The sequence below is a fragment of the Anopheles maculipalpis genome, chromosome 3RL, assembly GCF_943734695.1.
Source record: "Anopheles maculipalpis chromosome 3RL, idAnoMacuDA_375_x, whole genome shotgun sequence".
Classification (NCBI taxonomy): Eukaryota; Metazoa; Arthropoda; class Insecta; order Diptera; family Culicidae; genus Anopheles; species Anopheles maculipalpis.
Genome location: NC_064872.1, coordinates 34,448,806 through 34,476,355, shown reverse-complemented (window position 1 = coordinate 34,476,355; position 27,550 = coordinate 34,448,806). Strand labels below are relative to the sequence as shown.

Here is a 27,550-nt window from a genome sequence, read left to right as displayed (position 1 = left end):
TCAAAATCTCTCGGCTCGGTGACACTGATATGCTCAGTGCTTGTATCCTCATCGCGTGGTTGTGGTCGTGTAGAACCTACCTCATTTGTGTTATTTCTAACGTAAACTAGAGACAAGGTAACATTTTAACTACAATATATGAGGAACTAGTGCGTCACTCATCTTGTTTTCCGTATTTTTTTTAATTCAATGCTGCTCTGCTTTTTTCAATTCAATACGTACACAATTATCATATCCTTTGAACATCGGAAATAGAAATGCTTCAGAGTAAGAAATCAAGGGCTCAAAGTTTTTCTGTTAAATGTAAAAAATAGGAATTGATCATCGTTCGTTCATAAGGAGAGCTTGTGATGCTGCTCTGCTCTTCGTTGAAGCAATTTGTGCATTCATTCTGTGAATGAACACAAAAAAATATTTATTAGCGCGCCCAACGTGGGGCTCGAACCCACGACCCTGAGATTAAGAGTCTCATGCTCTACCGACTGAGCTAGCCGGGCCAGGTGAAGGGAGATGGCTACGAAGGAAAGACACCGAGTGATCGTGGCCGCCTGAAGGTCCAAGATCGATTGTGCGTCACTGTTTTATTTATACGCATCCACTTCTGCTCTCGACCATACCACCAAAACATCACATTTGTGCAAGAGCTCTGCACTTGAAGGGAGCTGAGAAAAAGAGCTTGAGATAAGATGCTGACGGGTAGAAACTGTATGCATCAAATTTAAATGGTTAATGCTTTATTTCTTCAATCTGTAACTCAGTTCTTCTTGGTGAATGGTGTGCTAATCTAATGAGAATTCTTTCCATTGACCCTTAAACGAAATGAAATAAGATCGAGTTGAAAAAATCCCTCCGCTTCAGCATGAACAATTCCCCGTTTCGGAATGCTTCAGCGGAATGGTATTATGTTTCATATAGCAATTTATATCCAGTGCATCTGAGCTCGCATAACTATGTAACCGTGTGTAGTACGTGCCTTGGACGCGTTGTTATTTATTTCTGCATGCAAAAAAAGAACGAAGAAATAGCCACAATCCGGCCAACCACATCGCAATCGCCGGAGCGTATTAATTTAATCGTGAAGCGCGCTCCGATTGTGAAAAGGTTTCATCGGGAGCAACGCATTTAAAGCCTTTTGCAGACTTGCGAAGACTTCTATTCGGTACACCCTTCCGAAAGGTGGCGATCACTTGTTTTTCTATTATATACAGGCGCACACGGTCTTTTGATCAGTGATATATAAAAAAAATCTTTCGCTTTCGTTTGTCGGAGAAACACCACTGTCATCAAAGTAGAAGGGCACGATAGGACCGATGTCTCTTGTTGTGTGTAGCCTTGTAAGGGAAATTGCTCAATTGACCGACGAACCGGGTAAAGTTCTGTGGGGCACCACACAGTTACCAATCAACACATCATCGATCGTGTTCGAATAGAAGTGCCGACCCCCTGTGTTATCGATGAAGCCCTCGGGATGTGTGGACTCTGGCGAGTTTCAGAGATAATGTTTTGTGTGCCTTCCAATAAACAAACATTGTTCATTATGGGTTTTCCCTATTCTTTTTTTAGCTACTGTGCCATCATTGGGCTGGAAAAATGTGACCCACCGACAACAGACGGTCGGGCAACGTTAACGAGGTGCCGGTGGCTCTGTCTTGTGTTTCTAGCATAAATCATAATTAACGACATGACTGTTGAAAGGCTTTTTACATAAATTTGTTGCTGATATGTGGGGTGTTATTTGTTGCGTGTTGGGACGCCATGATGAAGCACATTGGCAATGTTTAACTAGGTCGGAATATGAGCCAAGCGGTATATTAAAGCAGCACACTATGGAAATACGCAACAGAGTTACCGTTTTGATAAGATTTTCAACATATAAAGATGCTTCTTAGGAAGTTCTAGCAACAAGTTAATTGTAGCATCGGTTTGTAAAACAACTTTATTTCTTAAACTAAACTTGCCAATAATGCTGCGTAGGATTGTGGGTGTAACAGAAGGGGATGTAGCTCAGATGGTAGAGCGCTCGCTTAGCATGTGAGAGGTACCGGGATCGATACCCGGCATCTCCAAAGAAGCTTTTTTTTAATCAACTGTTGAATGTGAGGGTCTCTACACAACACGTCGGTTTTTTTGGTGAATGGTGTTTATGTCTTGTCAGCTTAGTTTTCTTCTTTTTCTACTCTTGTCCGTACACAGTTTCTATGATGCCTCATTATTCACGCTTGCCGGGGTCTGATAATAAATTAGTTGGCTTTTCGTGTGCGGCTTTCGGCTTTCTTTATGATACCGATTAAGATAACGCACACAGAAATTGCTATCATAACTTAATGTACCACAATTACCCACGTCTCACTCTCGCCCGATATCCGCGTTGGTACAAAAAACCTGATCGCTTCACACTATGATTCGCGAAAAAGCAAATAAAGTCCATTATCTTCTGTTGAAGCCAATGTTTAGTGGTCACTTATTTTGTCGTTAATCAGAAACGAAAGACGCAGGGTGGATTATAAGCGTGGGAAGTCCGGCTATTCACATGAACAAACCGGATAAAAAACAAAAGGATCACCCAAGCAAGGTTTGTCCTTTGACAAAATGTGTTAAAGCAAAGAAATGAGTAGAAAAATATTATCGAAACAAAAACGGAAAAATGGAAATTCTCTACTGAATCCAACACACACACACAACAGTGCATGCGCTCATTTTTCCATGCCGGTCGTTTTCACCTCACCAGGAAGGATAACGAATTTATTAGCCTCGCGTGTCACCATATCGTTAAGCCTGTCAGCGACAATAGCGCAACCGGGAAAGCGGGCGGCGCGAGAGCGAGTAAATGGTTAAAGGTTGTTTGGTCGTCGTCGTCCCACTAAGCTGCAGGAATGTTTCACCACACATTGATCGGTAGAAAATGCCCCCCACCCCCTTTTGTGTACCACACAGTATCCCCATCCCACCCCTCCTGTAATGAAGGTGAAACACTTCATTCATCTTGACCACCGGTTTGTTTTTTATTGTATATTGGAAGCCATTTTTTGCTTACCATTTACGAATAAATTGCAAAAACCTTCTGGTGTGCGAGTGAAGTTATGTTGTGTGAGGGAGAGTGGGAGGGAGTTTTGATGCATTGCCATCCTTGCCGTTGTTCCTGGCCATTTGCTTGACGGTGATCGTCTTCCCACAGCTACCAGCTTCAGCTTATATTTAGGTCATTCCAGTTAGAGCCTTTTATTCACCTCCCATTACAAAACTTCTGGACAACCCGGAACTGACCAGCCATAAATTTTGCCCTCATTTCAACCCCCTTAAAAAAGCTGGACGCGACTGGTAAGTTTGACCCGGCCTGCCCCACAAATCACCAACCAAACAACGATCGATTGCACGGTCGAACGGAGCTCTTCAGTGGTGGGCAAATCCTTCCCAGCGAGCTTCTGTGCACGAAGAAAAGGAAGTGCTGTGGTGACGGTGGTGCACATGCCGTCACTTGGAATATGCAAATTTATCAACAACGACCGTCCTTTTTATTGCATCTCTCGTTGTGCTCTTCCGTCGTCTCGTACCTATGTCTCGGTCGCTTTCGGGGCGCATCCATTATAAAATCGATGAATTATGTTGCACCTCTCTACGCTTTACATCGGTTTTGTGGGAGGAAAAATTATGAGCAAAGGCGTATGGTAAACCGTAAGGATCGTGCATCGTTTAGCGACACATACACACAAAGAAGAAGGGGGGGGGGGGGGGGGGATTATAAAACCTTTTTTGTAGGAAAAATGAAGCGAAGTTGTGCTGTTGCTGCATTTTTTTACATTCGCTTTTGCTTCATGTAGCGTGAATAAAACATTTTTTGTGTATTATTTTCTCTTTGATTGCTTATAGCTATCCATTAACAATGTCGACTAGACTCGATGTGCTAAATAGCTGTTTTAATAATGTATAAACTAACCTTTTTATGCATTTAATGTCATATAAATGAATGTGATAAAGCTTTATTTATTATCCCTGCCTTTTCGGTCTTAGTTTCGCTCGTCAACTTTTGTTCCACGATGTTTTGAAAAGTTTATTCGCTAAATTGAAGGCCCAAGTAAGAGTAGCTTCCGGAGTGAAAACGGGAAGAGGAAATATAAATTTTATAATGCGGAACAATCTACGACCGAATGTGGAGATCGTCTATTTTATCTGTGGTGATAAATTTTTGAACTTTTTTTTTTTTGAAGCTATTTAATGGTTGATCATTTCCTTACTTATTTGACACATTTTGCATTCGCTTTGGTCGCGCTCACCAGATGACAAAATGACTTGACGCAAAATAGGATGAAGTAGAAAGTGTGGGAATTGCTTCGTTTTTCTTTTTTTGTGTGCAATGTCCATCTTTGTCAGGATATTCTTCTACGTTACGATGAATGTTCATACCTTTGGTTCAAAGTTTTATGCCAACCACCAGACGATAAAACTTCGGGTTTTCTTCATTAATTTCTGTTGCATTTTACGGTCAAATAGCATTGATAGTAAAAAAAAAACATAAAGATTATTTCGTTCTTCTCAAAACTGTGTTGGGGCGCCTGTTTCCCATTATATCTTTTGGCCCTTTTTTTTTTGGCAGCCGATGGTTGTCAAACTCGTAGTCAAAATAGTCCACAAAATCTCTGCACTTCTTTTCCGTAGCTGCTTCAAATCAATAGATGAAGTATTTTGCCGAAGAACGGATGCAGTCGTGGATGAAGGAATATAGCCCTAGACCGACTTTCCTGAAAACAGATAAGAGATCTGGTCAGGTCATGTAGATGTGCTCAACCCAGTGTAGACCTAGAAGAAGAAGAACAACAACAATAGTATTTTGTGTGCATATAAAAGACATCCAACGAACATTATCAATTCTTCGGTATATTCTTTACTTATTTCAGTGTACTGCTAACGGATAATAATGATCTAATTATTTTTTGGAACACTTTATCGGAATCATTTCATACACGTTATGGCTCCTTCATCTCGCTCCAAGAACCAAAATGAACCTCCAAAACATATTATTTCCCTTTGCTGCAAAAATAGATTCCTTTAGTCCTCAGCTTTCTATGTCTTCATTTGTCTTATCCGCAGATTTAGATGTTCTATGTTTTGAAAGACTGGCGGGCGTCGCTAAATCCGACGTGTCCACACGACCATTCGAAGCAAGGAGGGAGATCTCTTTACGAAAACTAGCATTTTGCTGTGTTATGTGCATTCTGGCTTATACATGCTTTGGGTGTTGAGTGCAAAAACGCTCATTTTAGGTGAAAGATGATGCCCAGGATAAGCTGTTTTTCGCAAACACGCATATTATGATGTTGCGTGTGTAAATAATTTATCTTTTGAGAGTTTCTTTGTTCCACGTAGATCTTATTCGTGTGTTGTTATAACGACATATAGGTGTGGTGTAGTGATTATACTGTAATAATGTTGTGTAGATGTTTGGGATAAAAAGGAAATTAGTATTCGTTTCATTGCTGGATAATGTAATAATGTCCGATCAAAAATTAGCTGCAATTGTTTGTTTCATAATTTTCACAGCTAAAATATAAGCAAATTACAAGTTGTGAGTAATTTGTTTTTTTGGGCTAATAACAAAAAGGAATAAAAAATTATTACTTTACCGCGTGAGATTGTGGGCCAGATTTATATCAAGTTTTCATTGCTGCGTACGAATATCAAAGCACGTTGATAAGCAGTAGCAGTGTTGGCGTAGCGGGTCTGCGAACTCAGTAGAACTGCTGCTGTATAAAGTAAAAACCTCAGACATACACAGGCACACGCGTACTTTTTCCCATGCCACGTTCGACGGAGTTATGTTTTTTTGTAGACGAGTCAAAACTTCCTCGGGCACAAGACACAGGCACCAAAACAAGTTGATACGCAACTGCAGACTCGTGTAATGTAACGCCGGGATTCTAAGCGCAGAAGAACGCTAAAGCAGCATCTCTCCTTCCATCGGTCCATCGGCAAAGCCGGAGGATCGCCCTTAGTGTCCGGGCCCTTCCGCGCAGAGGCAGGAGCGGAAATCGCTAATTAAAACCCCCAAAGTTTTATTTGCTTTGTTTTTTAAGGCTTTTCCAACATTTTCCAACATTTGTGTTGTGTGTTTGGCTGAGGATGAATGTGCTCTCAAAAGCTGAGAATGTTTATGTTATCATCTACAGCGAAACAACCACAAGTCGTTGGTATTCTTTCTGTTTCGGCATGAGTTGGGTGTGCTCTTGAGTGCCGGTTTTAATTTTGCCCTTTTGCATGATGTGAACCGCGTCTGTAACAGACTACCAGAATTTTAACCGATTTTATAGAAGGTTAGCAAAGTATAAACGTATCCAAGCATAATTGAGCCTAACGTCATGAAATTAGTAGTTACACTTAGTTAATGTTTTTGACACAATTCAACGCATTCAATTAGTTATGAATGATTAGAATCGACTAACATAGGTACATATTTACAGCTGATAAGAATGAAAACAGCATAAAATAATGATTGATGCCCACTTGGGTGTATTTGTTTTCTTTTTCTTGTTTATGTTACGTCTTTTTATTTGCAAGAAAGCGGTAAAGCAGCGTTGCGGTTGAGATGGCAAGTTGAAATAGCGTCATTAGAAGCGGGGAGCGTAAGTGCCTTCGTGGCGCAATCGGTTAGCGCGTTCGGCTGTTAACCGAAAGGTTGGTGGTTCGAGTCCACCCGGGGGCGTAGGATCTTTTTTATGTGGAATAGTTTAGTAAAATATGTTGCTTTTACTTACAATTTACTGCATGTTCGTTGCTTCGCCACCTTAGTGTAAGATTGGTGTTGAGAGTAAAAATTGTTTTTTTTTTACATTTAATGTCTAAAATCTAGATCAGCTCATGAACCGAATGCTCACTAAGTACACTAAGTGGTAATGCTTTAATTCCCTGCTGATTAAGTTGCCTTCATAACCACTACTAAGGGGGTTTTCAATACAAATTTGTAAATAGTAGTGCCGTAGTTGACCGATTTACAAAGATTTTGTCGCTAGGGCTATAATAAATTCTTCTGCCTTGTTTTTGGATCTTGGCTTCAAATTGTAAGATGTAAGGTCACATATTTAATAGATATTAAACATATTTCCAGTAATATCAACTAGCCATAGCTTCTTCTGCAAAACATTCAAAAAGCATCATAAAAACGCTGAATAATGGACTTAAAAAATATTCTATTGCGCCAAATGGAAACCTAAAATTAATGAAACCAAATCAGAAGCAATATTTTTCACCAGGTAGAAAAAGCACTCCAAATTACCTAACCAAAACATTAAATTCTCTGGAAAGAATCGGTCAAATATCTAGGCATGTTATTGGACAAAAGACTAACCTTTAAAATCAACACCGAAGCCACTGCATTAAAATGTGAAAAAATTTATAAAATCCTATATAGCTTTCTGCACAGGAAATCTAAACTTAACTTTAAAAATAAGCTACTGCTCGATAAAGCAGCAGTACGGCCATTAATTACGTATGCTTCTCCAGTCAAGTCAGATTGCGCTAACTGCCATAAAAAACACTCCAAAGAATTCAAAACAAAATTTTAAAAACTATCTTAAATGTTCCTCCTTCAAACAAGATTAAGATGAAAAATGTAAAATGCCCCTCATTACCCAATATCTGAAAAATATTCAGACTAGTTACATTTCAAAATGCCAATCAAATCCGGTTATAAGCCGACTAAGCTCCTAGGCAGAAAAAAATACGCTAAATCGAAATTCAGCCAAGTTGTAATAATTATTTAGGTTTAAATAGGTATAAATAATTAGTAAGTTGTTAGCCATAATATTCTAGATTTAAGCATAGTTTGTTAAGGTAACCCCCTAATCCTTTTTTTTAACTTGTTGTTGGGTTTTTTTCTGAAAACTTTCCCACGCAGATTTTGCAAACGCCTTACATGTAACAAATTAACCTGTCAAAAATCGCTATGCGAGCGAAGTTATTCAAAATGGTGAGGAAAGACGCGAAAGTGGAAACCTCTCAAAGAACTTTCCATGCAAAAAAATTATATTATACTCAATAAAACTCACTACTACTACTACTCAAGTAATATCAACAGTAAATAACACGGCATATACCCTTCAATTACATTTGTTTGCAATCTAGAAATGTTTTTAGTTCTCAATGAAGTCGTAATAAATGATATGTTTTAAACAATCATGCTCTTACTTCAATAAGTAATATTAAGCAATCATTTATGTACAAAATAAAATAAAATAAAGCTTTCGTTTGATGGCTTTTCTGGACGTCATACTCGGAAAGATAATGAAACAGGAAAGATCCTTATTTAATGACTGTTTTGTGTTGTAATTAACGTTTTTAATTACTTTACGAGGGTTTCCAAAAGTCATGCGATGTTTGAAAATTAGTCTGCCACAGCTATATTGATTGATAGAATATTTCACTAGAAATCGGCAGGCTACAATGACTGAAGAAATATAAATTGCTTCCCTTTCCCAAAAATGTTACGCAAGTTCGCATCAGTGTGTTTCGTATATTATGCAGGCGCATGGAAAATTCGAAGATTAAACTTTCCTCGCTCACTCGGTTGCCAAGGTTTAGTGCAAAGCATTGTTTAACAAGCAAAGGTTTTACGAGGCAGCGAGAACACACTACAGAAGAAGTTGTTTCATTTCATTTCTGCTATCTATGCACCCTGTGCACGGTGGTTGTACGTTGGTTTTGCTTGCTTGATGGCAATGCTTTCATTTTTTGAAAAGAAAATTCAAAACGGGTTTTCCCTTGCTGCAATGTGTGTTTCTTTCTCCCTCTCTCTCTCTTTCTCTCTCGCCCTAGCTTAATGTTTAGTGCAGCAACATCTCTTTTTTTCCATTTCTCTTTGGAACCTTCGTTTAAATTTTGTTCGAAAAGTTGAGACATGACGATGATGCATACTACACACACTCACACCCAAGCAGCTGTACCACACCACATCGTAATGTTTTGACAGACAGACCCCAGCGTAAAATAGCAGTGTGTGCTCTTGGGGCTCCGGTGGCTTCCCGGTTGGTTCGCACGAGGCCAAAACATAATCAGTTTTGCCGCCATTGGCCTACTGCGCGAGAGGGTGGAAAGTAATGAACGTATGAAAAATTCGTTACGAGTAAGGGGTGGAGGAAAACAGGTAGGGAGGGAACAGTCGGCGGTCGTTTTTTTTTTTTCATGTCAAGGTCTTTGGCAAGCTAGCGCGGTTCGTTGCGTTTTTCAAGGTGTGTTTTTCCGGCGCTTTGATTTACGTTCGATTATGGCGCACTTCAATGAGAATGTACCGAGAAGAAGCTACTTTTATGTACTTGCCGCTCGTTCTTTTTACGATTTTCCGTGACGATGTTACTCGGTTTTTTTATCTTATTTTTAGTAGTTTTAGAGATGCATATGAAAAATGAACAATTTTTCTGCAAGTTAGAAAATTAGAAGAAAAAAAAATTCAAAATTTTTTGCTCTTCAGCCATGATAGGACTGGAATATTGCTGTTCAGTAAGTAACTAACAAAACGCTTTAAAACGCTTCATCCTGAAAAGCATTGCGACAGTGAAACATAGTCCAGAGGGCTATCTTTATCTAATGGCTGCTAGCTCATCTTGCACAGAGTCCAATAATCTGTCGAACCACGTCAACATAAAAACCTTGTATTTGCTAGGTTTTTGAGGATAAAACAGTCATCTTCGGACTCACTTTCTTCATCTTTTATTATTAAGAATTCTTTAAAATGTTGCTTCTATGTACAACTGTATTCAAAAAGGAATCTTCGTTACAAACCTTGTATCATTCGCAATCATTCATCATCACCGGGAAAGCAAAGCGCACAAAGTAACAGGACCAAACTTTTGGCACTATGTTTTATGTCCTAAAAAAAAGTTAAAACCTCCTCCTTTAGACAACAAAACAATCTCATTGGCAGCGACTTCGCCGGTGAATTATTATGATACTGGCGCTTTTCGGGTGGGCCATCAGCATCAACTTTTTGTTCGCTTCTGAGCGTGCATTGTTGGTGGAACTTTATTATTATTATTATTTTATTTTTTAGCTCAAAACTAACACTAACTCACTGGCGCAAGTTCGTAGCCTGGGTCGGGGGGAGAGTGCTTAGTGTCTTCGTCAGCACTGCTCGAGGCTCTATCAAGGCCGGAGGTGTACGTTTTGGTTGGTGGCCGGGCGTTGGTGCACTACATCTTAGTTTGCATCGTTGCCAGGACACCCAAGGGGGGCAGAGGGGGGGGGGGGGGGGGGGGGGCCAAGGGCAACAGTATTTTCTCATGCCAAAGAAAAGTTCACCCACTGTTGTTTGTAGTGGAAAGGAAAAAAAGAAGCTCTAGACAGTTACTTTATATGTATTCGCAAAAGATTCTGATGTGTCGGCTGACGACGACACAGAATAGTTTCATTTGTGTTGCTTGTTTTCGTTGGAAGCTTTGCAGTTGCCTTATGCTGCAATATTGCATTTCGGGAAGAAATATTCAGATGTTGAAGAACTTGAAGACGTGAATGTATGAAGAAAATCATTAACCTAAACAGCACGAATGATGAGGCGTGAGTGTTTCTTTCATGAACTTTCAAAAATAATTAAAGATGACTACTCTTGTTTTGTTTTGGTAATAATAAATTGCAGTTGTGTTCATTATGCTGATCGTATTTAGTAGGTCTCGAAGGCATTGAACAAAATAATAAAAAAGAAAGACAGTTCTGTTAGCGTTCTAGCGTTTGTCCTTTTTATGTAGAAAATAATGTTGACAATTTCAAGGGAAGTACCTAACTTTTTTGTGGTGTTCTACTACTACCTATGCAATGTCTCATGACTACTATTCCATACCTCTTTCTTCATAAAACTGAAATTACTGTATATGCAGTACATATTTCATGCGGCTTTCATAAGCAGCTTCCCGGCCATGTTTATTCCATGTCACTTAGTCTAGGATTTTATGTTTTTAATATTGTGCATCTCATTGTCGCTGTTGGACAATTTCTCTTCCAACCTTTACCTTTTGCTGTATGCGAGACACCATTGCCAACAAATGAAGCAAATGTCGAGAAAGAAAACTTGTACCGTTTCGCTACCATTCCTAGCCAGAACGGGAAATTGTGCCTAACCCGTATGGCTTACCCGGTGGAATCCATTAATATCATGCACGAGTACGCTGTGAATGCTGCATTGTGACATCCAAACGGGACACCAAATTGTAATGAGGAGATTTGTGCGGGCTTCAGACGTCTGGTTTTGGTCTTAATGCATATTAAATATTGCAGGAAAGTTAAGCCATATGCAAAGTGTGCGGATCCAGTAATGAAGATAAGCGCCAGAACGATACACAGATCCAAGGGTTTAGTTCATGCAACTTATTTATTCATCGTTTATTATCACTAATCGTTTCTTTTCTCTCTCTCTTTTTTCAGGTTACGTAAGAGAATCAAAAAAAGGTATGAATGTTTCTGGGTTGTCAGATGCTAAACCTTTCTTTTTACCAAATATGTTTTAATAAATCTCTAAAATGAAATCATGAAAATCAAACTTAAATTCACATCCGCGATCCATAGAGACGCAGCGTGAGAAAAGCTTTTTATATAATTTAATAGAAGTGTAAATCAAAACACAACAATGTCCAATATGTTCCAATCCATAAATGATGTTGCCTCCGTTTTGTAGCACCAAGGAGAAATAATAAAATTAAATTTAAATAAGTTAAATAACATGCTCTTCACTTTCTGATCGGCTCGAGCGCTTTGCGCTTTGATGTTGAAGTAAGCGTTTGGTCCTATGAACGGTACAAAGATGCTAACAGCAGATTTAAAAAAAAAAACTGATCGGTTGTGGGTGTCAATTGAATTTATGCTCGTTAGACGCTTCACTGACGTGTTGTACGTAAGACGAAGTATACGTTCTTAGTCGGTCGGTCTAATGACACGAAATGGTTTTAAAATTAAATTGCATTGCAGAAAAAAGGATTCCCAGCTCTCTTTAGAGTTTGATTTAAGAATGGTTGTTCATTTCACGCAAGCAAACGATAGGGCAAAAGATAGACGTGCAAAAATATATCTTAAGGTTGTCTATGCTATGCATGCGTAGCGATGAAATAATTTTATTCAAATTTTCCACACCCCAAATGGCTGGAGTTTTGTTGGTATGAATATTTAAATTGTTGTTTTTTCTTCTGGAGAGGGCCTTTTGGCTATAATACCTTTCGATCTGGTGGTGTGGTATGGTATGGCCCGGGAATGACAGGATGGATGGATCTTTTCGCAATCGATCGGTTGCCGAAAGGCAAACTAGCGATGGGATCTCGTTAGACAGTGGCGAGAAGAAAACACAGCAAAGCATGCTTCTGTTGGAGCTTTTCGTATTTATGTTCCCGAGAACCTTGGTATGTTGATTTTTGTGTGTACTACCTGTTTTTTTTCTTCTCCAAGCTTTGCCTGGAATCGCTTGGAACCTTTTAAGCTACTCGAACGATCCCTAATAAAAATGCCCACGGTAATGCTTAAACGGCAGGATGGATGGAAGTTTGTTCGTCATGTTATTTTTACGCAAGAAGAAAAGTCCCGCTCACCATCCAACCTGTTGCGATATTTTCGTTTTCGCCGAACTGCTTCATCCTTTGGCCTTAAAAAACAAGCTTTATTTTGTAATTTTTTATTTTTCGTCCGTATAAAATAATTGCTGTGAGGTTGAACACTTGCTTTTTGTTAGCTTTCAGCATAAATCGAAACGTCTAGTACTGAATCATTATTATTATGTAGAAAATTTGAAACTGAACTAGCTACGCTATAAAATGATACATGGCTTTGATGGGATCGTAAACGCACAACTCATAAATTGCTGAGTAGATTAATTAACAGCAACAGTCTTTGTCCTGTTTTAGTGAAGTTGAAACTAATTTACTATATTACGGGTATCTTGTGATGAGTAACCTTCAAGTTTTTTTTTTTCATTTAGCATCTTGACAGAATGACTGGGCAACTGGACACCGGGTGTTTGTGAAGTGATTGAAGCAAGAAATCTAATAATTTAGAACTAGAATGTTACTCAAAATAAATAAGAAAAAAATATAAGTCCTTCGTTAGGCCTTGATCAGAGTATACAACAATGAGCACTTGTTGTCGTTCGTCAGAGGAATGTATATGCCTCTAACATCTACAATCTTTGAACTAAGAAGAACTCCAAAAAAATGTATCCACCTAGGGTTAAGATGCAACTAAATCAAGTCTTATGGAGAAGATTATTAGAATCTTACTAAAACCCTGAATTATAAATTCACAGCACAGTGAAGTTTTGGAAGACTCCAAAAGTGCGATCACACGTACCTTATAAATGGTGGGGGTATAAACCCCTATGCAAATGGTGTTTCGCCTCCGGTTCGGTTTGGTTTAGAACCGCTTGCTCGATCCTTCCACGTAGGAAAGCTTGAAATCATTTTTTTTTTCTTGGTTTATTTACAGAGGCTTCGAATTTTAGAGACTACATTCGCCTCTCTACTGTAGAAATAAGTGGTATCTAATACATAACTATTGCAGGTGTTTCTTAAATTTTATGGAACACTATTGCGTTTAAGTCATATGATAATGGATTAGTTAAAACTATTGCTTAAATTTCTCTATATAAATGACTGATCTGTAAGAATCGAATAAGGCGGTTCTGATGAAGTTTGTCGGGTCTAGGTCTCGGTGTCATCGGTGTCTAGTTGGCAGGTGGCTCGGTATGTCGTGTATCCATGGCAATCGGTGAAGATGTGGGGGACGGTGATCACCACAGAAGCTGCAGAGTGGAGGACTAGATTTTTCTAGGAAGTAGGAGTGTGTAAGGCGGGTATAACCTATACGAAGGCGGGAAAGGACTCGTTGGATGTGGCTGGGTTGGGTATCTTCTCATGAAGAGGTGTTGTGCTTGATAGGACGGAGTTTGTTGCTGAGGTCTACGTTGTGATGATGGTGTTGGTGAAGCTGATGACATCGCGGCAGGAAAGGGTGCTGTGGGGTTCATCAGGGCGTAGTCGACCATTTTTGGCTAGTTGATCGGTTTTTTCGTTACCGTGAATTCCGGAGTGACCCGGAATCCAACATAAGACGATATCGGGTGAGCAAGGGATATCGTCAAGGAGCTGTATGTGGGGTTCTTTGGAGGTGCCGTGTTCCAGGGCAGCAAGAACACTACCACTGTCGGTGAAGATGACGTTCGGTCGATCAGTCTGTAGTCTTTCGTCGGTGGCTAGTTGAATTGCTATTGCTTCGGCGGAAAAGATGGAGGTGTGATTAGGGAGTTTGATGGCGCAGTTGTCCGTGGTGGAGTGAATTCCACAGCCGACTGAGGCCAGATGAACGGAGCCGTCTGTAAAGATATGATGAAAATATTTGTATATAGTCTGTATTAAGCGGGTAAAGATACTATTGGCGATGTGACTGCTTTTTCCGGTTCCCCGGAGAGAGCGTTTGAGTTCCCAGTCTATGGCAGGTGCACAGTGGTACCAGGGACGAATTCCCCGGCGGGTGGATTGAATGATCGGTGGTAGTTGTTGGTTGGTGAGTGTCTGTAGTTCTGCGTTTGCTCTGGTGATTATTGCAGTTGCGTCGAGTCCTTTCTCAAGGATCCGAGCTTCAGCTGCGACTAGTCGGTTGGTGATGATGTGTTGCATAGGAAGGAGGCCGCTTTCGCAGAGGATGGAGTTGATCGGGCTAGTGACGAATGCACCAGTGGCATAGCGGAGAGCTGTTTGGTAAATAGATGCTACTCTCTTCTCGAAGGATGCTCGTTCGCGTGAAACAATCTCGATGCCGTAGACTAGTTTGGGTAGGAGCCAGGCGTTGATGATACGGTTTTAGGTTATACGGGAGGACCGAGCTTTGTCGGCTCCAACCATCCGGAACAGGTTCAGCTAGTTGTTTGCTTCCTTCTTAACCCTGTTGGAATTAGGAATAAAAAAAGGCGACTGTCGAAGTATACGCCGAATATGTCGTCAGTCCGTGCGTTGGGTATTTGTGTGTTGTTGTATTTGATTGGTCGTCGGTTTGTGCAAGGCGTTTGTTTACAAATGTGGAGGATTTTGGATTTAGTGTGCGGTATTTCATAACCTGTCCTCCTCGACCGCTGTCGATTCCTGTCAACCGATGATTGCAGGAGTTTCCGAGATTCGCAAGCGGGATGAGAAGACGAGGCCATGATATTATCGCCGCTTCAAACCAATTCCATGATATGACTTCGGTAGGATAGTTTCTCAAGCTTTCACATCAAGGTTTTAGAAGCTTCTCTCTATAGCGCCAGATTTAAGAAAAGATATCTCCATTTCGGTTTTCAGTAGCAAGCCCTTGTTGCTTGCAAAGAACCCTGAGAAATTTTCATCCACCTTCCACCTGACATGTGATGTTGAACACTTTTAACATGCTTGGTAACCTTGGCCGGGATTAACTTCCGGAAAGCAAGTCTTGTAGTTTCGAAATTAATGAAGAGATGGTTAGCGACAGGTCTGCCATCTTCGGGAAGTTTTACTTCTTCTTGCCAAATGAGAGTAAACAAATAGTTTCAACGTGGTTATTGCTCAGGACTTTTTATTAAACAACTTGTGATCAATAGTCTAACAAAGGCTGTACAACCACTGTTTCCGTACTCTTCGTACTCTATAGGCTTGTATTTGGTAAAAAATAGCAGCTTTACGCTAAAGAGCAGCAAAACGTTCTTGAAGAATCTTGCGCATGGTACAATCCATTATCGTCACATACTTTTCATGTATTTGCTCATGTATTTATGCACGGTCGGCGTACTCATACGTGCATTTTCGATGCACAATGCCATCCCCGAGACGTATTCGTCAACTATTGCAGTTCTGTTATCTGAGATGTCATTCAGGGCCAAATAATATATTCGCACAGTAATGCACTCCATCTAATTCCTCTAAAGAGACACCGCATGCGTGCCTTTACACTTGACCGTGCGCTGTAAGAAGCAGTGCACGAACGTTTCGTCACGATAAGAGCACTAGCGATTTACCATAGACTTTCCAGCCGGCCGGGGAACAATTATTCTAATGCTCACCGCTAATGACATTCGTTCGTGAATGCGCGTGTGAGGGCGTCGTGAACGCGCAACTGCACACAGCAACTGTGGTTTACAGTTGCAGTAACGCTCGCATAGCGCAACTTATTGCGTTTAGTAATTAAATTCACTTACGAACCGTGACCTTTTTCCGTGGCCCCAAGGCACGGGGGCAAGCACTGCTTTTTACCATGTGGATACAGTTGCGCGTGCCTCAAGGGGGAGGCATTGAATTGGAAATTTCATCAAAATTGCACTTGACCAACGGCAACACCCCGCCGCCCCATGACGAAGTGTGGAGCGAAACATCCGCAGCGATTTAGATTGAAAAAGAATGATTGACATTGAATTTCGCTCTTTTTTTTAGATGAGTTTGGCTTTAGCTAAGGTTAAATATAATTTAAAAATAACACACCTTTTGTATTAGCCTGGAGAAAGTTCCTTCATCGAAATTTAGGTTTTTTTTCGTTTAATATTTGTACAGCAAGTCAAAGTAATTCCACAATTTTAAACATGTATTATGCAATACTATTGTTATCTTACTGCGCTTGTTAACAGCAGTGTGTACCATGTCGCTTATTTTAATCCTTCTTAAGCTGAACATGTTACGAGAGAATTTAGCGTCCCCTTCTCTCTATCGATCCAGAGAAACCTAACAGTGAAACAGTGTTAATCCTTCCGTGTTAGTAATTTTCTTTTCCTCAAACGCACCACAAACTACGTATTACTGGTAGAACTAAGGGAATGGATATGATAAAATTGTTTTTAAAATGAACTTAAAAACAATGTTCTTTAGGTCAGTTTTGGGTTTATTCTTTGTCATCTGTTTCAGTTATGCTTGAGTCTATTTAGCTTGTTCTTAATGTGATAGTAATAATTTCCACCCAATTAGCTGTTCTTTGCAAATTAGTTGCTCAGTAAGAAACTCGGTAATTACGGTATTGCTAAGTTTTTTTTTGCGAGTGTGATACAACAATCAGGTTATATGCCACCCACCCAAAAATATGTTTGAAAATGTTGAAAAAAACTACAGTATAATATTTCTGGTTTTCAACTCGAAAACGTGTAGAAAGGAAATGATACAGAGTCGGGAAATGGCCAAAGTCGAACACTTGCAGTCCACTAGTCCAGAGGAGTACTGGGCGAAATTTGTGTGCATTTTTAAATTTGTATAATTTCATTAAAACTTTCCTGTGCCTTGCTTTTGGGAACCGGCAAGCTATCTATCTCACATGCACTTTGTCCGAGATAAGGCTAGAATTTCGAATTCAACGCTGTTTGCTTGCCTTTGCTTGTCTGCCTGTAATATCGTAGATGGCCACAGATTCTGCTGCTGGATGTTATGCAGTTTGTTCTGCTACACATTTTTTTTTAGATTAGTAGAAAACATTTGTAACCATAAAAAAGAAAACTCTTTAAAACTATGCTGTCATTGTTCCATATATTGCGGGAGAATTTCATACTATGAGAATGCATTATGCCTCTGCAAAAGCACTGGTGGTCCCTCGTCCAGTGGCAGATAACGTAGTCTGTTGAAGTTTAGGAAACAATTTCCCGAATAAATAGTTTCGGTGATTACGGTTGTTTGTTGTTTTTTTTAGTTGTGTTGTGTTGGAGTATCCACACTTCCAGTTTGCTGCTGATATTGCGCTTTCATCGTCCGGTGAGTGCCAGCGTGTGTGCGACGTGCCGAAGTGGGTCGATGGGAAGTGTGTCAAGGAAATGTTAACACAGCCCAATGCACATTCTAATGAAAGGAAATTGTAAAAGGTCACAGGGCGAAAAGACCCATCACCTGGCGGTGGGCATTTTGCACATGAAGACGTACCCACGGGTTCACTTGCTCCTGTAATGTGACACACTGACCCTGATATTTGCAGTCCATTTTGGAGTTTGCTCGCTTGCATTCGTTTCTTGCTGTCCATTTGAAAAGGAAGTGTGTACCACTGATGATAAGAACCCAGTTCAACGATAAAAAAAAAACAGTCATCAACGCTCTCTGAGCAAGGGAAAAGTGCACATCTCTACTGGTTTCTGCCGTCTGCTTTAGTCGAGAGCTTAATGCGATGAGATATGGGTGTATGTGGCTGTTGTGGTACACGCGGGGACGCAAAACAAAGCAAGCATCGTGTTACGCAAGATGGCGCAACTGTGAGCCTGTAGCAAAGTAATGGCAAGCATTAAAATGAACCTGAAAAGCGCTCGCTCAATGGTGCTGGTGTACCTGTCGAAGTTTGTGAATGAAAAAGCTATCTATAGTGCTGCGTTTTAATACCATTGTGAGAGGGGGAGAGAACAAGGTGAAAGGTAAAATGCATACACATGGAGAGGAGAAAAGTGCAATTGCACTTTGTACGACATTGCAGAGGTTGGTTGACTCAGACGCAGCGGTAGTTCTATTCAGCGAAATGTAAAAATGAATTACAGAAGAATGATCCCATATGGGTAGAGTGTGTGGGTGTGTGAGTCTTGTCCCAGTCTTGCAATAAAGTCGTTTTCAGGACATTGCAAGAGACCGAGATGCATTACTTTGATTTGAGTTCTTTCTATGTTTTTCGTTGCAATTTTCATTATAAGTTGCCTTTAAACAAACGAAATGTTGGACTGAGTGAGGAAGAATTAATATTTTTGGACCAAACTTTTGTATTGAATATGTAATTGTTGCTGAAAATAATCAGTTTTATTATTATTTGAACAATAAATTCATAATAAAAGAATCCTTTGAATGAAAAATTAACTTACATTATGCTTTTATTTAAGCATTTAAGCATTTAAGCATTTAAGCAAAAAAGCTTTGCCACATTACAATTCTATTAGCGATGCATTTTGCTTTTGTTACCTAAATCCGATTATGTATCTTAACCATGGGAGAAACTGTGAAGCCAAATGAGCTGTTGCATCTCGTTTACGAAATTGGCATGTTCTGAGGCAATAAAAACTTTGCACACGCTACACGGCCACACGATGTCTGCGGGATGGCTGGCTGCAGAGATGAACGATGGCAATGAAGATGCCAAAGACGAGGATATTGTGTAATCGCTTTGCGATCGCTTTTTAACACACATGAACATGCGTGCTATTCGCATACCGGTGGAAGGTTAGGACGGAGTTTCTTAATTTCATGAGAAACAGCACCGAAACATTTTTCTTTTTGTGCATCGATACAAATTGTACCGGGCAAGGTAACATTAACAAAAAATTAGAAATGATTTAGTGATCGCCTAGAGAATTATAATGTGCGTGAGATTCTATTGTGTGTGTTTCAAAAATTATTTAAAGTGCGTTATACGGTGAAAACATGGCTATGAAGTTATTGTTTTATGTGTACGGTGAGGTCTACTATTAAACAACTTGCTCACATTATAATTCAAGTACGAATACACTTAAATAACCTGTAAAATTTTTGAAATTACAAGATATTTTCTTCTCATTAAACTTTTATTGAATTATCATCCCGTCCGAATGGGTTTCTTACTTTGGTCCATAGTACTCACTTGACGTTCGCTAACCCGGTAAAGATCATTCAAATGCGGAAAATTACAGACCCATATCTCTCTTGACTTGCTTAGGGAAGCTTTTCGAAAAAATCATTGTAAAACAGCTACGTGATCATATATACAAGGGAGCCAAATAATACCTGATTCACAATTCGGGTTCTAACCCGCCAAATCAACGTCGCTCCAGATACACAGACTGAAAAATTTCATAATCGAAAACAAGCTGTATATGAAAAAATCCACCGGCCTAGTATTGTTAGACAACGAAAAGGCGTTTGATTTGATTTGGCACAATGTATTATTGTTCAAACTAATCAAACTAAATTTCCCTACATACCTAATCAAACTTATTCGTTCATTCCTAAGTAATAGAGAAAACACGGTCTACATAGGGCTTGCTCCATCCTAGGCATATAAACCCATAGCAGGAGTTCCACAGGGTAGTACACCGCAAAGTGAGCTAAGATTCCAAAAAGAGAATATTCCATGGAAGGATAGAACAAAATATATTAGGCGTTTATCTAGAAAAAAAACGAGTGACTTTCAGCAATCATATAGAATATTATATAGAGTATTAGCGTTGATTTTCACGTTATCCTCAAATAACTCCAGTGGATGGAGCTTCCCACGCCTGGATATGGCCTTCCAAACCATAATTGAAGCGGCGCTTTGGAGCCGCAGGAAGTCTATAAGGGACGGGGGGATGCTGGCGAACGTTTTCTGCCCACAAAAGATCATTTTGGATATTGTGCGGTTGAGCAAGACAAAGAGCTTCCGACCAGCAAATAGTGCCGCGAAAGCAGCAGTTATGCTCTGTCCAGCCTCTTCTTCGTTGTAGCCTCGGTGTTGCTCCGTGAACGGCTTGCTTTTTGGTACGGCTTCGTCCTACATCATGTTGGTGTGAACAGTCCCACGATCGAGACATCCAGATCAGCGGTGGTCTTGCCGCGCGAAAAGGACCGTTTCCTTGTACACTGAACTGTTTATTAGCCTATAGATAAAATAAACAGTCAAGGAAGCCAGACACTACAGTCCAAGACGAGATCAAGATCTCTTCAGGTATTGGTACAAAAGAAAACATATATTTTGAGGTTACCATTGATAAAGCGACTTCAATATTTGAGATTGAAGAACCTGCTGTCTCACAACAAGGACCAGAAAAAAAACTCGAATCAAAGAAACCTGAAATTAGCAGAACAATACCTTATCAGGATGTAATGCCTAAGAAGAAGATAAGTGTAGTTAAAAGTTTGTTGAAACTTTTGGTTGTGTCTCATCTTCTCTTAATGTATCACGTTGTCTAGTGAAGAAATAATCGTTAAAATAAAAACTAAGTCCTGCCTTTCGTCGTCTCACAAAAGGAAACTTTTTCTATGTACGCATGTGGTGTGGCCATTTTGCTAGTGGCTAGACATGGAAAATATACTCTGCAACTAACTGCTTTTGCCACTATGGGTAGGAACTGTTTGACAGACGCAAATAGGGTAAAAAGCAAAACCAATGGAGACACACTATTCTTGGTTAATTTATCTAAGCTCACAGCTAGCCGCGCCACCCTACCAATGAGCCACTTGGGATTGTTTCAACAATGTTTGACGCATTCCCATCAGCGCACTCTGGGCTGTCTCGTCCCATTAATCCATCCACCTCTCGGGCACCTAGGGCAGAAGAGTTTCTTTCGATCAAACCTTCCGCAACATAATCAGCTGTCGCCCTATCACGCTCCATCATACTCTCGGCCCAGTGGCTTTGTCCTGCCGGCGATGATAAGAAAGTGAAAAATTGCGTACAAACCTGCCTACGACAGCCGTTTTGTTGCACCACGCTTGTTCATCCGAAGCATCTCCGTCTACATGATGGTGTTTGACATTGTGTGTGGGTCGTCTGGAAATGAAGATACAAACACCACCCGTTTTGCTACGTTTTAGCGGGAGAAGTAATAAGTGGTAATACGGTAGGGCTGTGACGCAATGGGCGCACAATATCGTCAAGGAAACCGAACGGAATACAATGAACGTCGGAAAAGAAAATAGATCATTAAAAGACTAAGTTATCGTATTATCAAGTTATTTTCACAGGAAACACGCATTGAGCGAGAAATGGTGTAATTTAATGTTGTTATTCGGAAACAATTGCATTTATATGTAGTAGTACTGAGTATATTCTCCCGTGCCTCAGAAACAGACACAACTGTTGGAATTTAGAGAGAGCAAAAAAAAGTAACGAAAAGTTGCTTGACTCAGATATTGGGCAAAGGACAGAAAATAATAGCATAGAACACTTGGACTAAAATGGATAAGACACTCATTTATGGTCAACAGAAAACTAGCCGCCGACCTCGACTTCGATACGACACATGGCCGCACATACATACATATATGACAAATCATGTCTCGAAGCAAAGAGACCCATTCCGTATGTTTCACATTTGTCTTCTTTCATCCATAATAGAGGTTCTAGTGGTTGTTTCCATGGCCACCCAACAGCGTGGCGTGTAGCTGAGCAAGCCCTCTGAGCCCGGGCTGTGCATTAGTGTCCATCAAATAGTAATAAACCGGGCAAATAGAATTTGCTTGCAGCTCTCTGGCAGCGTGGTAATTTGCGCCGGTTTCATACGACCCATGCTAGGAAAACTTCGGGTTGGGCAAAATCGTACCCTACATAGTTGCGCCAGAAAGGGGTGGGGGCGAAAAAAAAGACTCCGTTTGTTTGTTCGAGGTACCATCCCGATTGCGTTTGCTGGACAGCTACAAAGTAACATTTCTGCTTAGATCCTCCTGCGTTGCAGCTTAACTGCACCGAGGTCTGCAACCGTTCTCTCGTCGTAAAGCAAGTACAAGCCACTTTTATTAATGTTTGAAAAGCACCTTTCGCGTTCAATCGTTGGCTATTCCCTTCCGTTTGCCTAGAGCTCGGACGAAAAAGGATAGATTTCACAGATGATCACAGGCAAAGGTAAACGAGCCGGACTTCCGGATGTACTCAGGTGCAATCAATTTACATTGGCCCTTGCAACTGAACTGAAATTTTGCAACCCAGAAGAACTTGGTTCGACGCCCCGGGAGCGAAGAATATTGATTGGTTGGGTGAGCATTTTCTGTGAAAATTGCATTTTCATATTCATTCGTCACCTAATTGTATTTCTTTTTGTTGATGAATGATTCCCATTCAATGCTGGATGCTTTTTTTTCCTTTTCCCGTATCCTTCGATACCATTCAATTACCAGGATGCCTGCAAAATTCGATTGATAGGCCACTGTGAATGGTATGTGTAAGATTTATAGCTCGGATAGAAAGTCGAAAAAAAAAAGAACTAAAAAAAAGGAGTTGAGAAAAACCGATACCATGATATGCAAAACGTCCGGTCGTGTGGGTCGAGTTCCGTTTTCCTGTTTGCGTGTTGTAAGTCGGTCGAAGCTTCGAACCAGGATATAGTTCGTCCTCGAGCGAGATATAGTTCCCGTCATGTCAAGTCTGTTGCAAACCACCGAGGCGGCGGGTTGGTGCATCCTTGCACCTTTCGTGAAATAGTATCTTTTCGATTCGATGCCGTTTGCACCACAGCTCGAGGGCTCTCCATTCGATTCTGGAGCATTATGTACTTCTGCTTCCAACGGTACGGTACGTTTCCGGCGTGAAGGGTGCAACAATATTATTACCACTTGCCATTCGGCTGCTTCAATCCGTATAACGTTGACATTTACTACAACTGCTCCCATCGAAGCGGTATTATGCACGCGACCGTGCCTGGGGGAGCCACTACCATGGCGCTATCAACTTCCGGAGCCATTTTTCTGTTGCGATTGACAACCGTGAAGCAAACATGCACTCTTTAGCGTGTGGATGGTTCTGTTCCTGTTTCTTTGCCCGTTGGAGTGAATCCAGCGTGTAATCATGGTTCGTTTCTCGTTTGTTTTTTTTTTGTTTTTGCCACATTTCCGTCCCATATTCCATTTGCTTCCGTTTGTCTCTATTTGTGCGCTTCAGAATGTCAAGCAATCTGGCGGAAAATAACAGAGTTTCCGGTATCAGTTCTCTGGTCAGTCGCCTGTGCCAATGTTCACAGGGAATTACGGTGCATTTTAGACAGATAGTTCATGAAAAAAGGACGCGCCACTTGCGCGTAGGTGGGTTGGTTAGGTAAGGCTTTTGACTGAGAAATTTCCTCGAATCTACTACGGTTAGCGGGAGATCATTACATTTCATGGATTATTGCACTTTGGGGTAAGCTTGTTGGAATGTAAGATCTTACTACAAGAGAATAATAGGAAGTTGGGTCGTATGGTACATTTGCCACGACTTTTTAAAAGTTTTTGATGAACTGAAAGCAAAATATGTGAGTTTTTTTGTAAAGATTTATTTTTGATCCATCAAAAGATCTTGATTTTGTTCGAAGCACCATCATAACCTCCTTACCTAATAGTTTATTCTCATAGCTAAATCATTTATTTCGATGAAAAATGAACTTTATTCTAATGAGATACTACTCTGCTTCTTCTTTCCACAGCACGTCCCCTCAACGAGTACATATCCCATCACGAGAAGTTGAGCTACGATCATGAGCATCTGCACGCTAGTCACAGCCGGGCGAAACGATCGGTCACCAAAGATCATTACGTACATCTTAGCTTTAGCGCACACGATCGAGATTTTAACATTAGACTTAAACGTGATCTCAGCACAATAAGTGATAAGTTAGAGGTAAGCCTCCACGAGCCATGTCCAAGCGCAACAAGTAAGTGATGTTGTTATTTTGTACGTTTGCAGATACATAACGAAAAGGGACCGATAGCAGTTGACTCGTCCCACATCTATCATGGCGAGGTGATCGGTGATCCCGAAAGCTACGTCTTCGGTTCGATTTTCGACGGCGTATTTGAGGGTAAGGTAATCACCTCGGAGGACGAGTACTATGTGGAACGGGCGAAACATTATTTTCGCGAATCGTCCAAGCCGGAAACGCATCCACTACATCACACCGGTGACGATGAGCCACCGTTCCATTCGGTAATCTACAAGGATCGGGACGTGGACGACCCTTACCGCCACCGAAGGAAAGGTAAGAGATGTTGTGTTACATATTGAGAGCAGTAGTTGAAATCGCATACAGATTGTATTACGTGCAGAGTGCATTGACTGTTACGCTACGCCTAAGATGAGGGAGTTTTTGAAATGACAAGATTTTCTGGAGTAATAGAGTCAAAAACGAAGGAGAATGAATCGATCAAAAAGATGTGTGGTGGATGCTGAAGTTCCAAGCATTTATTCCTTTTAAGCAAGATATGTTGGTAACTAACGAGAGTCTTCTACGAAAGTGTTACATCAATACAGAGAGCATTTATACTTCAGCTGACAATCACATTGACTAATTATGTTCATTGTTAACCTTGTCTTTTCCTCTATAGTGCTCATCGTTAGCAATATTAAATTAAACAAAAAAAAATCACCTCCCCGTCTTGGCCGTTATGTATGCTTGTAGTGCTGCATATAACATAGCTGGTAAATTGTGCAAAGCGCACACAGATGGAATTATTCGTGCACTGCTGGGTGCTCCATAACGGAATGACGTAAACGACAGACAAGGAACGTTTATTTATGTACAGACTGTTTTTATATGGATAAACTCTAACGATTGTCAATTCGCTCCACTAACATAAGCAAAAGCTATTAAAAGGGACAGCAGTTATTTTTCGCTGCAAGTCTAGTTCAGGGGAATAGAAAAATGTTTTGCTCTTTGCATTAGATTCGGTTTTGTTGATATCTTTCAAAAACTGTTGCATTTAAACATTTAAAATAAATACTCTCATACTGTTTAGATTTTGGTAAACTCCTCACCGCCCGGGGCTCGTTTTTGGTAGTTCGCAAAGATCGAAACACAAGCTAAAGTAGCCGAAAAATACGGGTCAACAGCTGTCAGTAGCTGCACACGATACCGACCGAACCGTCAATCAATCGCCTCAATTTCGAAGCTCTCATTTGGCGTGCGAATCGAAGGGAACTATATCCGTCTCCGGTGACCTCCAATGCACGCAATCCTTCCACCGATCATGAAGGGTGAAAGTTTTTCCCGCCGAATGAAAGTGGCAAGACAGCATGATGGAAGCGAAAGCGATTTGTGCCACGGGGACTGGAGAAACATAAGCCAACAGTACTCCAACTCTTTGACCGACGAAGACTTAGCTGCTGATGTGATGTTAAGGTGAACGCGGGGTGTGGATGGCTAGGCTGTGCTCGTCATTGTCCAATCGGACTAGAGCAACCGGTGAAATACTCTTCACAGAATCAATCAACTGTCGTTATTGGACGGTTTGATGATGGTTCGGCGGTAGACTTTGGTTTGGACTTGCGTATGCCTGTTGTATTTTGCAATTAACTACGGTGATTACGCACAAAAGCTCCACTAATAAATGCGACGCAAGTGATGAATCATTAAAGATTGGGGCATCGAAAAAAATATATACAAGATATTGTTGATGAAGGATATTTTGCTACTTGACGTAAAACTTTAGCCTAATGTCCGGAAGTCATCCTACACATCGAGACCAAATTATAGTCGAGCTTCATTCATGTTGTTCCCCTGAAGTGGGTATGTTGCTTGCCAAACATCCATCACCAAGGATGATGACGGTGCGTGTGTCCTACCGTCGTTTCAATTAGGATATGAGTTCTACCACGATTAGGCAGAGAAAGAGAGAGAGCGAGAGAGAGAGAGAGAGAGAGAGAGAGACGGAGATTTCGGATAAAGAAAACTAATTTTCTATCACGGAGCACTTCCTTTATCGTCCCCACTCAAATGCCGATTAAAAGGGATGAAAGAAATTATACGTACAGAATACTGGCGAAGACTAATAACTAATTTCGAGATTTTAATGCGGGTGTCAGGAAGTAGATGAGTTGCGGCAACATCAAAATCTAGCAAGAATATCTGCTGGTTCAGTTGTTGAAATAGCGTGTGCCCCGTTTAGAGGTAGGCAGCCGGGTATGATGACTGGTGACGAAAACTTCACTACCACCGCACATCATGAGGGTCAGTTCCACCGTGTTGGACGTGTTACGTCAAAATGTAATCGTTTGAAATATAAATCCAATTAAACATACATTAACAAAATCGATCGATACGTAGCGCTCAAAGGCGGGAGGGTCTGTTATGTAACTACGATTAGGAAAGAGGCTAAAGCATTTTGTTTGAAGGATCGTACTGTGTAACAATTTTCTACTAAAATTCAAATTCCACTGCCATTGACGATTGTTACATTGTATATCATTATTTTTGCTGTCCAACTTATTATTTCTTCTTGTTTTACAGGACATCCCTCCGGATGTGGTGTGCATGATGAGGTTTCGGAGTGGATGGATCGGGTTCAGAATTCAGCTGTGGAGGATGAACCCGACCAAGAAGAGCAGCAGGAGGAAGAAGTACAGCAAAATGATAAAACAGTGCAGGTGGATAAGCGAGGAGAACATAACGAGAACAGCACCAACAGCCAACAACAGCAACCTTTAACAGTCAGCCAGATGCAGTATAAATCATTTGCCAAAGCGAGGCGACGGTCGCCGTCTATCGAAAAGGACACACGACCCGACATTGGCGCTAACGAAATTCCCATCGAAACTGGGTACGAATTTAAGTATCCGTATGAAAAATACTCAAGGGCAGCCAATTGGCGAGCGATGGGTGAAAGCGTGACTGACTCCGAATGGCACTGGAAAGCGCACGAGCGGGTCCGGCGAGCGACCCGGCCGAAGGAAGACTATCGAAACACATGCTCGCTGTACATACAGACTGATCCATTGCTGTGGAGTCACATACGTGATAGCATCGTTAGTGTAAGTATTTAATTTGTAAATGACTGTTTCCAAAAACTATTTGATAAACGTTCGCAGAGATAGTTCTTGGTAGAGTTTTGTTAACACTTCAATAGAGCTATGTCTCTATCTAGGATGGTGCGCTGGCAGTGATACATATATCTCGGTAATCAACAGTTTCGTTACAAGTACTGTTTAGTCGTACTCTGGGAAACCGCATCATCAA

The 27,550-nt window shown here is 40.7% G+C and overlaps 1 protein-coding gene and 3 non-coding genes across 4 annotated transcripts in view; 3 read left to right on the top strand and 1 right to left on the bottom strand.

The window, feature by feature from the left end:
* LOC126563987 (disintegrin and metalloproteinase domain-containing protein 10) overlaps positions 1 to 27,550 on the top strand; it is a 45,962-nt gene that overhangs the window by 12,679 nt on the left and 5,733 nt on the right. The window contains exons 2-5 of the mRNA XM_050220878.1: positions 11,398 to 11,421; positions 24,026 to 24,219; positions 24,286 to 24,577; positions 26,825 to 27,345. Coding sequence (XP_050076835.1) covers positions 11,398 to 11,421; positions 24,026 to 24,219; positions 24,286 to 24,577; positions 26,825 to 27,345 — 1,031 coding nt within the window. The remainder of the gene's footprint in view (positions 1 to 11,397; positions 11,422 to 24,025; positions 24,220 to 24,285; positions 24,578 to 26,824; positions 27,346 to 27,550) is intronic.
* Positions 425 to 497, bottom strand: Trnak-cuu (transfer RNA lysine (anticodon CUU)). Its single transcript has one exon. It is a non-coding gene; the product is annotated as a tRNA-Lys (tRNA).
* On the top strand, positions 1,994 to 2,066 carry Trnaa-agc (transfer RNA alanine (anticodon AGC)). The gene has a single exon. It is a non-coding gene; the product is annotated as a tRNA-Ala (tRNA).
* Trnan-guu (transfer RNA asparagine (anticodon GUU)) lies at positions 6,621 to 6,694 on the top strand. The gene has a single exon. It is a non-coding gene; the product is annotated as a tRNA-Asn (tRNA).